The following is a 12,161-nucleotide window of genomic DNA, read 5'->3' on the forward strand; positions in this document are numbered from 1 at the left end:
CTTTATTTGGAAAATTTTAAGGATGGGAAAAATTATTGACGATACAATTAAATTAGTGATCACATATTATTAGATTTTTGAAAGCTTAGATAAGGAAACAATTTATGGATCTACATCACAGAATAAAGATTCTTTTCTCATCTAAATATTTTTAAAAATCTTTTTTTTTGTTTTCTTTCATTGGAATGAGGTTGTTTTATAAACCAAAAAAACAAAAGCCAAGAAAACAGGGCTCAGCTTCCCGCCAAGTCCTGACTCTTACAAAAAAACAAAACGGCTCTGGAAACTGACTGGGCCATATAATTTGTCAATATGCTTACATGTCTGCAAAAGTTAATGCTATTTAGGAGCCCAAAAAAAAAAAAAAAAAAAAACATTATTCAATGGGTGAGGCCCGTGAGGGGGTGGAGTCAAACGACAAGGCTAATGGATGAAGGCTAAGTGCTTGTTGGAAGTAATTTAATAATTGTACACATGGCTTTGTTTTAGTGGCTATGAGTAACATATCAAATTTATTTATTTATTTATTTATTATTATTATTTAAAAACCATATCAAATTCCATACCAATACGCAACGCAATATCTACTAATAATTTTTCCTATCTTAATTTCCTTTAATTTTCCTATTTAATTTCAATTAAGTAAAATTCCCTTTTGTCAGAACCCAATGCTCTCAAGCCTTGAGCTTCTGTATGCGGCTCTATTCAAATGACCAATCCACTTCTTCCCCTCCATCTTATCAAGACCAAAAACAACCACCTGCTTTCCTATGAATTCGACAAGATTCTTAAGAAACTCACACACAAAAAGCTTGTACATTGCAATTAATGAAAGTATTTCTACAATTATTTTAAGTTTTAACCATCAATTGGATGGTATGCCATAAATTTTTATACTTGAAATTAATTAATATTAAAATGCTAGAAAAATGTAAATTTGAATATATATAATGTATATATATATTTTATACCAAATTACAACCAGGAAGTTGAAAAAATAAAAAGTTAGCAACATATATAAAACAAATCACTTTCTAAATACGTATATATAACCTAGGAAAGTATAATAGTTATACGATTGTTTTTAAAAAAAAAAATCGTAAGAACTTTTCGGTGCTTCTATAGAGTTCTAGAATTTTTTTAAGGATTGTTTTAGTTAATTATATTGTAAAAGTTTTAAAAATATTTATTTTATTATCTTGGAAATTTTAAATTATTTTTATTATTTTTTCAAAAAAATATTTTAAAACTAATTATATTTGTATAAAATGTGAAATAGTCACATGTTAAAGTTTCAATTAACATTATAAAGGGGGATAAATTGCTAGACAATAAAAATAAAAATCTATTTAATTATTAGACTTAAAAACACACATGTACATAATTCTCGCAAAAATAGAGGGCTGTTATAGTAATTTTCTGTCCTCTTTCTTCTTACTTGGCCCCGTTTTGGAATTCATTTTCATGCCAAAATTTTTTCTTTTCTTTTATTATGGCTTGGACATAATTGAATACTGGTACAATTATCTAGTGTTCAATAATTCAACAATAATCCAAAAAATAAAAAAATAAAAAAATAATCTGCAGGAGATGATTGGAACAGCTAACGTATACCTTGTCCGGGTTCGAGAGAGTAATATATAAAAACAAGTAAAATGTTATTTTTGGTAATTAAAAATAAGTAAAAAGTTGAGAAGATCAGGACCGATTACGTGGATATTCAATCAGATATGTATAAAGACAAAGTTCCTTCGTTCTTTCTTCCCTGTTACTTTGTTTGCATGCATAGTACCGAGTAAGAGAGCGAGACACAGAGGGAGAGACAGAGAGAAACACAGAGATAGAGAAAGGAGGATAACCATGGCGATTTCTAGATTGAGATCAATGATTTCTCTTTCCAAGTGTAAATCTACAGCTATGTCTTTACCTTTTCAGTTTTCGATTTTTCGAAGAGCTTCAACACAAGTTTCATCCCAGTTCGAGGTTGGTGGTTTTTTTTTTTTTTTTTTTTTTTGTTTGGCTGATTCTGAATTAATTATGTGAGGAAATTGGTGGGCTTGTTTTTGTTTTTTTTTTTTTTCTTGTGGGTGGTTTTTAATTGTTGGCTAATTTTATTGTTGATATGTTACTACTACATTATTTTCAAATTCTTATCAACCAAAGCAATAGCTGTGGTGATGTTTTTAGATATTATTTTTTCTTCAGATATGAATATTGAACAAATTGATTTATTTTCTTGTTGGATATTAATTTTTTAAGCACATATGGTAAGCTAGCTTTAGGCTCTATCTTAGGAAAACGTGGGGTTGTCTCTTTTTTTTTTGGGGAGAAAATTCCTTAATGGGATAGACCAATGCCATATTGACACGAATAAGTTACATGTTTATCTATACATTTTCGGTTTTTAATATATATTTTAAACTAAAACCACCATTAGAGTGTACTTTGAATGTGATCTGACTCATCTTCTTGGAATAATGAAATCTCTGCCGTCTCATATATATCTTCATACTTTTCTCAATCATATTTTACTATTCCTATTCTTTCTTATTATCTTCTATTTGGTTTTTTTGTTTTTTGTTTTTTTTTTTTTTCATTTGGCTAAGTTCTATTTGTTTTTTCTACTACCATATCTCATTGAAACTTGTATTTCTTCTCTCTATTATTGTTTTTTTTTTGCCCCATTATTTTCTACCCATTATTGTTTTTCTTTGCTCTAATAGTTTGGCAAACACATAATTTATTTTGCCAAGCATCTAACTTTTCCCACCTTAAAACCATATTTTAAAAATGGGTAGCGGAAAACAACTTGCTCTTCTTTTATTGATTTGGCAGGATAAAGAAAACAAAGATGTTAAAATCCAAAAATAGGAAAGAGAAAACTAAAAGCTGGTTATTGGAGGATGGGGAAAAAGAAAACTAAAATCCATACATAGGGGAAGAAGATAGGAAAATATTTTAATAAATTATTTGCGAATGCAAAAAGATTAGAAGATATGCATATCTGGGTCTAAAGGAATGCCAAAACAAGAGACGTAAGAAAAAATAATAATAATTAATTTTTTTTAACAAATGGCACTTTCTGGTTGGAACTCTGAAGGTTCCACTTTTTCTGCTTTTTGTGTCATTGAATCTGATTTTTTTTGTATTTAAAAATTATTATTTTCATAAATTAAATTGTTCTCGGGCACTGTGATGTACAATGGATTGAATGTATAGACGCATAATCAAATCATTGTTTCTTTCAGTTAATATGCCAAACCAAGCGATAAATTTATATTGCCAAACGTGTAGATTATTATTGATTTTTGTTTTAAAGTATTAATTGTGAAACATTATGGATACATAGGTATTGTTCAATTGGATTATTATTATTATTATTATTATTATTATTATTTTTAATAAACCATTAATGTAAAATTTATTTTATTTAAATGATGGAATATTTGCAGAGTATTGGGTTTATAGGACTGGGAAATATGGGTTCGAGAATGGCGAACAATCTGGTCAAAGCTGGATACAAAGTAGCCGTACATGACATGTAACGTATTTGAATCTCTCTAACCACTCACCATTTTGACTTTTATGGAAAACTTTATAGAAATTTCTGCTCATTCTTTCAGTTTTTTCTTTTTTCCTTTTCTTCTTTGCTTGTACATGCTGACAGGGATGGGATCTAGCTATTGCCTCCGCCCCACCCAATTTTATTTTATTTATTTTTCTTCTCTTTTAGGTTGCTTATATTATATATTTAAAATTAATAAAAATAGAAATTTGCCCCCCCCCCCCCCCCCCCCCCCCCATTAATAAAACACCAAATTACAAGTTTTTAATTCAAATATCCAATGCTTTTCCTTCAAAGTGGAATGGATTTAATTTATATATTTATTTTTCGTTCTAATTTGATTTATATCTTAAATATATAATAAACTCAATTTATAATTTATTTTCTTTTTTTAATAATAAAGTTTGAACAATGGTATGTGTATATTTTATACTTAAAGTTTTAGTATTACTTTTATTCATGTTTGTTAGAATTCTATTTATTTGTTTTCTTATTCACATTTAAAATTTTGATATTGACTTAATATGATTTTTTTTCATTCGATTTTACATACATTTTTTGAGATGTTGCTCTTTAAATGCATTCTTCATTTTATCTAATAATTAGTCTGAAAATTAAATTTACTTATAAGCAAATTTTTTTTTAATAATCACATAAGAATTTTGATATAATACTAACACTAGTGAAGATAGAACAACCTCGTCCAGAATTTGTATTTTTTTATCCATTTTTTTTATATTGTATTTTTGCTTGATATATATTATTTTTACAGCTTTTTGTCTTTTTTATTATAATAAATTATTATTTATTTTATATTCTCAAATATTATGTATAATAAAAGCATCATATATATATATTCTCTATAGTGGAGATATCGTTAGCATAGAAACTTATGGATACGGTTGAAAATATAAATTATTATTGCTAATAAATTTCAAAATTTATTAATGACAATAATATTTTGTGTTCATATTTATAAATTTTTACAATGCAGATATACATATTATAAAAGTATTATATATATATAGTCAATTTTTTTTATCGTGGCACATTTTAGAGCTAAAGAGCTAAAGTTATATTGTATTGAAGAAAAAATAAAAAACATATCATATTTCAACCTATGGTAGAGCAGTTTTGTTGTAGAGCGTGCATTTAATTTAAACTGCTGTTATTATTATTGTTTTTTTTTTCTTTTTCAGAAATGAAAATTCCATGAAAAAGTTCTCTGACATGGGAGTTGATACAAAGAAAACACCTTTTGAAGTTGCTGAAGATAGTGATGTTGTAATTACAATGCTACCTTCTTCATCTCATGTGAGTTTGATGTTTCCATTTACTCCTTTCTTTGTATGGATAAAAATCCATTCCTCTGTTTTAATGATTCTACTGAAATCTCTCAAAAACATTTCAGTTCTCAATCTGATCAAAGAGACACAAAGAATTAAACTTTTGATCCTTTTAACTCCTTCAAATTAGGGCTTTGTCCTTCTTTGATGTGTTCATTTTGCTTTTGATTTATATGAAGTTTTTGTTTTTCCCCTTTTGGAAATATGTAGTATGTAATAATTCTAGTTTCTTTCTGTTGGTGAGGATAATTAGTTGCACCAAAATAGTTTTAGTTGGAAGTTGGTGTTGAAAAACAAGTTGCAAGAAACCTATTTCAACCAATGTGAGATGCTTTGTTAGCCTGGTTCAACAGGGATGTATGGCTGTCAGTCTATACACTGTTGACTAACCACCGATGGTTCATCCACAATAGCGAGCTTCTTGACAGAGTTGATTCACCTATCTAGATTTATGCATGAAAGACTTAGAAAGCTAGTTGTAGAGTAACAGAAGGATGAACTTTTTGTTGAAGCACACGTTAAGTCATATGAATATGGCACATTTATAGGAATATAGGCTCTAATTGCGCCATTAGAAAGAAATTAAGGTTCACTAATGGTCTTTTACTTGTTAGATCTTCAATAGACTAGCACAGCGAAATCTCTAACAAATATTGAAATAAAGGAGATATTAAGGAGCCTCTAATGGGAGACAAGATACAAAAAATCAATAGAAATCTCACGGTTAATGCTTTTACTGTTGGATTAATCCTCTTATGTTACAAAAAATTTGGATTACTATCACATTATTGTACATAATATACGAATAAGTAAAACATATCACCTAATTGATAGGCAGAGTACTGAATTCTCCATGTACCAGATTATTAATTTGATAATATTGTTTTATACTGGCGTTTTCTTGTTTTCAAGGCTGTGATCACCAAATTTTAAGGTGCCAGGAAGTGACTTATTGATTTCTATATTTTATTGCAGGTAGATAATGTTTATACTGGACCTAATGGTTTGATTCATGGTGGGAATCTTTTGAGACCGAGGCTATTAATAGATTCATCTACCATTGATCCACAAACATCAAGGAAGCTTTCTGAAACTGTCTCTAACTGCATATTAAAGGGAAAAAAAGGTACAGCCTGTTGCTTGACATGTCAGTCAGAGATTTTCTATGCTTCATCTGCTATTTTATATTTTGAGGTTTTCACAAGTCTGGCATGAATTTTTTCATTCAATAATTTCGTCGAACAAGTATGCAAATGATTGTGTGTAACCAGATATCTAGATAATTTCTCATGTAAGAAGGCAAGCAAAAAGTGGATCACTCTTGACAAGTCTTGTTTAATTAAAGTTTTCTAATGTAAGTAGTCTTGTTAACATTGCGTATTTGAACTATGGTTTTGTTAATTGGTTTCTGTTATGAAGAAGAAAGAGGATCAAAGCAACTAGGTTATGGTTGTTGTGTTAAAAATCTGCATCTGTTTTTGTTTGATTAGAAGGATCAAGTTAATGTAGAATAGTAAAAAACATGTTAATTTGATCAGAAATGCTATTTATTATGCTTTTACTGCATAATTGGGCTTGCTATCTCAGATCATTTGTTTTAAAACTGATAAAAAATGTGTGACGAAGATAATTGGGAGACCCCGAAAATGTTGGATGCTCCAGTATCTGGAGGTGTGCTTGCTGCAGAAGCTGGGACACTCACTTTCATGGTTTGATGCTCCTGATCCCTCAAAAATCAAAGGATTTTTATTCAGTTCATGCCTTCTTGGTAGTGCTCATGATAAAAAAAAACAACTGCAATATGTATGCAGGTTGGTGGCTCTGAGGAAGCTTATTTGGCTGCAAAACCACTATTCCTTTCTATGGGCAAGAGCACAGTATATTGTGGTGGAGCAGGAAATGGTTCGGTTAGTTCTCAAACATGGAAATGCAACTTTTAGCAAACTTTAAAATCTTTTATGCAAGTTTTGAACTGTCAGCATGCACTTTCAATGCAGTTCTTTTGGCACTTTTCAAGTATGTTTATTTTAACTTTGTCATGAATTTCAATTTAGTACTTCAACCTCTTTTTTTAAGCATTATCCACCTCAAACTGACCATAATATTTTATTGACTATTCTATTACTAATTTCCATAATTGATATAGAAAAATGTCCACATGACATGTAGAAAAGAAAAAAAAAAAAAAATCAAAGAGAAAAAATCTAAAGAGTGACAAAGACAAACGCGAATGTAAAATTTAATAATGCTAATATTATATTCCAAATTTATGTAACATGTAGGATAAAAAAAAATATTTAAACATATAATAACAGAAGCCTTAAATGTTAGTAACCTGTTAAATAGCCCTTTATTGTGTCCTACATTTTTTCATCACTAATACCTTGTAATGGTTGGCTGCAATTGAACTTAAAACTGTAATCATTTTTCGTGGTGGCTAACTGCCATGGTTGAGATGTTGCAAAATCTCTACCATGATAAAGATGGATATCTGGTGAGAATGGATTTCTGCTGCTACCTGTTGACCTGTTAATAGTATTTCACTCATCCTTATTTGTATGTTGGCAGTTCATCATGTCAAATTAAAATTACTAAATTTGGATAACTATGGATATTTGTCTAGCAAAGTATCTGATACTTGTAATATGGTTTGCTATTTAGGCAGCAAAGATCTGCAATAATTTGGCAATGGCTATTAGTATGCTTGGGGTATCTGAGGCCCTTGCTCTTGGTCAGTCTCTAGGAATTGCTGCGAGCACTCTGACAAAAGTTTTCAACTGTTCAAGTGCTCGCTGTTGGAGTAGGTATGAATTGTTATTTTCTAGTTGCATTTAAACTTATGAAGTTTTTAATAGAGTAAAATCCTAGGATGCTAAAATAAATTGTTAGTGATCTCCAGAAGATCTCTTTATCTTAAGGTGTTACTTTTATATTATTTTATTTTTTTCTTTCTGATTGTTGAATAATGATTAATTCAATGACATGTCATGCATGACAGTGATACCTATAATCCAGTTCCTGGAGTAATGGAGGGGGTGCCCTCTACAAGGAATTATGATGGTGGGTTTGCATCAAAGCTTATGGTAAGTGGCTTTTCGCAATATAAAAATGTAATACCAACTTCACTCTTTCTACCTTGGCCTTCCATTATTAGGAAGTAGCACCTATCTAGTGGGTCGCCAAGTAGATGGAGTGAAAAAAATCTAACAAATGTTATACTCAGAAAAACTTTGCGTATGAGGAATTATATAATACCTGGATTGGTGGTATTGACAATGAGAGTTATTGATTATATTACATTCTACATTTTGCAGGCTAAAGATCTGAACCTTGCTGCAAGCGCAGCCAAAGCTGTTGGTCTTAAATGTCCTGTGACATTCCAAACACAAAAGATGTAAATTCCTTTACCTACTTGACTCAAAATTCTGAGACTACTATTCTCATAATCAGTAAATTTTGGATAAACATGTAATTCGGTTGCTCACAGAACAGTGTAATGATGCAGTTAATCTAGGAGAAATGGATCGTGTATGGCGTAAAGTAACTCCATATGCATTGAGTTGTGCAGGAGTTATTGTGTTGAGCACATTGTGGGTCCTTTTTTCATATCATCTTTAGCCCTAGGAAATTGACTACTCAATGTTTTTATTTATGGGCTTTTGTTTAGAAGATCTGTTTCTTCTTGACAAATTGCTGGTTATACCAAATTTTCAAGTGTAAGGTTCTCATGTAGTTTAAGTTTTCAGTGAGCCTCTCTTTATGAGTGTATATCTTCTTCCATTGTAGCCTAAAGTGTGCTCCTGTCCAATGTCCAATGTGCATCTTCTTTTGTCCTTCAGTCCATGTAACATATTTTGTGCCTTTAGATGAAAATTTAAGCTGTCCTTAAATCCATTGTAGTTTAGAAAATTTCTTTAATGAAGCTACTACCTGTATTTCCAAGTTCTAACTGTTTTTTCATTTGATAGTTTTCCAGTCAGAAATTTAAGCAATTCACAACAACTACAACTTCCTGCTACCTTATGAGTTATGATCAGTATTTTAGGGTACTCTGACACTTAACAGAATTTAGATTAAGCCTTGTATTAACATCCAATGCATTTTTCTTTGATATTTTCATTACTAAAAATGAGAAAAAGTGGAAGAATATAATATTTCATACTATATGTTGGATCATCATTTTGTAATGAACTGGTTGTTTTCTGCAGATACACAGAGCTTTGCCAGGACGGTCATGAGAACAAGGACTTTTCCTGTGTTTTCCGTCATTATTACAGTGGGAAAAATGAGAGTTAGTCTGAAGTGCAGCAGATACTGCTGGCAGAAAATTTCTTAGTGGGAAACTTCCATTTAACAGCCTTCACTTGCAGGGTAATAAGGATACCAAATTTTGAAATCTTGTATAGGAGTCCTTGTCACTATTTATGATAAGACTCCAAAATTAAGTACCTAATGCCTGGATGAATAAAGTAGTACTTTTTGGATTAATAAATGAGAAGGGACAACTTTGATGTCCTTATCATAGTTTGGTTTTTTTCCTTCTTCTCTTGCTGTTGTGTCAGAATCTACTGAGCAGACTTTCAGTGCCTTGTACCTGTAACTGTCAGCTAACTTCAAAAGTTATGCATATGGCTCCATTCATTCTTAGAAAACTTGCTGGTTCACTCTGCATGTACATATATTTATATACACATTTAATACATTAATTCTTTCTGTGATGTTGATTTGTTAATACGTTATATATGTTAGATCTCACACCACGAGCCTACAATATCTTAGAAAGAATCCAAACCCCACAAGAAGGGGGTAAAAACACTACCGAGCGAACAAATCAGTAATTGAAGCTCCGTTTGTGAACACTTGGACAAATGTGCTTGAATTGTGATCTGATACCCTAGGCATGTTTGATCGGATGCTACTATGCATAAAAAATGCTGGTGTTGAATGTGCTGGCAAAGAGAGAGAGTGGCTACCGAGCATGATAACAACTGAATTCATGGTTGGTCCATCTGCTACTTTCTCTTGGACACACAACATTGCTATGTGAATGCATCTCACTATCTCAGCTGTCGAACCACCTCTTATCCAGCCATCTACAAGGTTTGAAACTGTTCCTTCCCTCCATCTTATCCATACCTGCATTTTACATATTGTTGAATGCAGAGGGGCAGTATTACGATATTTAGTAGTCTCTCACGCAATTTAGGCAAAAAGAAAATGTAAGTATTTAAGCTTATATTGCTTAGAAGGTCTTCCACATTCTCTCCACGTCTAAAGCAATTATTTTTTTTGTCCACTTACGATCTCCAGAAGTAATACTCCGAAGCTAAAGACATCCAACTTTACTGAAAATTTTCCATGTATAGCCATATATCTGCTGTGGTCAATACTCCAATATGTAGGATTGCTTTGCTGATTCTATGAGACAAAATGTAACCTTAATTAGAAGGCAATATTGAGCCTGGTTATTTGATGTATACTTAATAGGTCCCCACAATTTGATTTGTTTTGCCACTAGTTTGATCAACAAGAAACAACTTTGCAATGCCAAAATCTGAAATTTTAGCATTCATTTCTTATCTGACATTATGTTACTAGCTTTCAGATCATGATGGATGACTCTAAGCAGAGAATCTTCATGACGGTAAAGGATTCCTTGTGCAACCCCTTCTATAATCTCGAAATGCATATCCCAGTTAAAATTTTCCACACTTGGTGTGATCTATACATATTCACACGAATGTAGATATATTTTTGTGTTATAGTAGATTCAGAGCCATTTATATTTTGTACTGAATGTATAGATAGGAACAAGATGAACCCAAAATAAAGTTCAATGATATATCTAGGAACAAAAACAGAAACTACATACCAAATATGAATGATCAAGCCTTGCATTGGGGACAAACTCATAAACAAGAAGTATTTCATTTCCTTCCAAGCTGAAACCAAGGAGTCTTTCCAAATTACAATTCTGAAGCTTGGCCATTAACAGCTCCTCATTCTTAAATTCTAAATCTCCTTGTCCAGAGTTCTGAGACAGGCTTTTAACTGCTACCTCTTGCCCATTGTAAGATTACCCTGCCAATTACTATATTACAAAAGAGAAATAAAAACCATAGGAATTGCATTCGAGATTGAAATATCTCGAAGAAAATGATAGATTTTGTTTGTAAAAGGCTAACTTTTTCATTACCCTATAAATAGCACCAAAACCACCCTCTCCATGCTTGTTTACATCAGCAAAATCCTCTGTTGCAACTCTGATGGTTCCAAAATTGTACTGCAAGGACTCTGCACTCTCAATATCTTCCACGGCTTCTGGTCAGGGGAAATGGTTTGGAAACATACATAAATTGATTGTAAAAGCCTGTAGTAAAATTATGGTACTTTTTGACTTTTTCATTTGCCGTCCTTACTTTAATTTATGCGCAGGTGGAGATGATTATTACAGCACATATAGCACATCCAACGGCCTGCGCAATGACAATTATGACAGTTTGAGAAGCATTACTCTTGTTTCCAGAAAAAGCATGACAAATATGCTCTGATCAAAGCATTACCGGTTTGCAATTTTCTATCAAGTCTAAAAACTATGTATCAGGAGAATTAGTACATAGTATATATATATATAAACTATGTATCAGGAGAATTAGTACATAGTATATATATATATATATATTCTAAATGCAATCATAATTGAAGTCCTCATTTTAAAAGACAAGGTCTAATCCAATTGAGCAAACAAGTCTCAGGTCGTCGTGAGACTGGTGTATGCCTATATATGGCTTCTCTAGTGGTGGTGGTGTTGCTAGCTAGTGGAGCAGCAGGCAGTGAATCATCATCATCATCTATTTGTTCAAATATATCTTGCACCTATTTTCCCAATGCAACACTCAGAAATACCTTGAAAACCATTGTACAAGCAGTCATTGCAATCTGACTATGACAAATCAGGCTTGCACAAGACAGCAGCAGTTGCATTCCCAGCTGCATATTTTTGACCAGAATCACCACCGACCATACAGAAGGCTCAAAACCACTTGATTAAATCCATCAACATCCGCCGCGACATGATGTGAACATTCCCAAAAGAAATTCCTGGTGTAGTTCCCATGCTGCCAAACGAGTTGCTTTTCCAGTAGCGTAACGTGTGTACTCATTATGATAAGGACACTGGTCTATGATAGAACTTATGGAGAAGTACGGCCAACTAATGTTTAATTGTTTTCCATATTGTGGGGTCAACC

At 31.8% G+C, this 12,161-nt stretch overlaps 1 protein-coding gene across 7 annotated transcripts; it reads left to right on the forward strand.

Annotated features, from left to right (window-relative positions):
• The first annotated feature begins 1,706 nt into the window (after positions 1 to 1,706).
• Positions 1,707 to 9,629, forward strand: LOC107405710 (probable 3-hydroxyisobutyrate dehydrogenase, mitochondrial). 7 transcript variants are annotated; one of them, XR_007240324.2, is made up of 12 exons: positions 1,712 to 1,983; positions 3,453 to 3,541; positions 4,765 to 4,879; positions 5,887 to 6,037; positions 6,538 to 6,620; positions 6,723 to 6,818; positions 7,573 to 7,715; positions 7,910 to 7,994; positions 8,226 to 8,305; positions 8,417 to 8,501; positions 8,880 to 8,957; positions 9,120 to 9,203. XR_007240324.2 is itself a non-coding variant. In XM_048471908.2 (11 exons), exons 1-10 carry the CDS (start codon positions 1,861 to 1,863, stop codon positions 8,935 to 8,937), a joined length of 1,023 nt encoding a protein of 340 aa, XP_048327865.1. In that variant the 5' UTR covers positions 1,709 to 1,860; the 3' UTR covers positions 8,938 to 8,957; positions 9,120 to 9,629. The 7 variants fall into 7 exon arrangements, 5 of the variants coding, with proteins under 5 accessions (XP_048327871.1, XP_048327865.1, XP_015868283.1 ...); XM_048471908.2 differs by lacking the exon at positions 8,417 to 8,501 and having other exon boundaries at positions 1,709 to 1,983; positions 9,120 to 9,629; XR_007240322.2 differs by lacking the exon at positions 8,880 to 8,957 and having other exon boundaries at positions 9,120 to 9,629.
• The last annotated feature ends 2,532 nt before the right edge of the window (positions 9,630 to 12,161 follow it).

Source organism: Ziziphus jujuba, chromosome 1 (genome assembly GCF_031755915.1).
Source record: "Ziziphus jujuba cultivar Dongzao chromosome 1, ASM3175591v1".
Taxonomy (NCBI): domain Eukaryota; kingdom Viridiplantae; phylum Streptophyta; class Magnoliopsida; order Rosales; family Rhamnaceae; genus Ziziphus; species Ziziphus jujuba.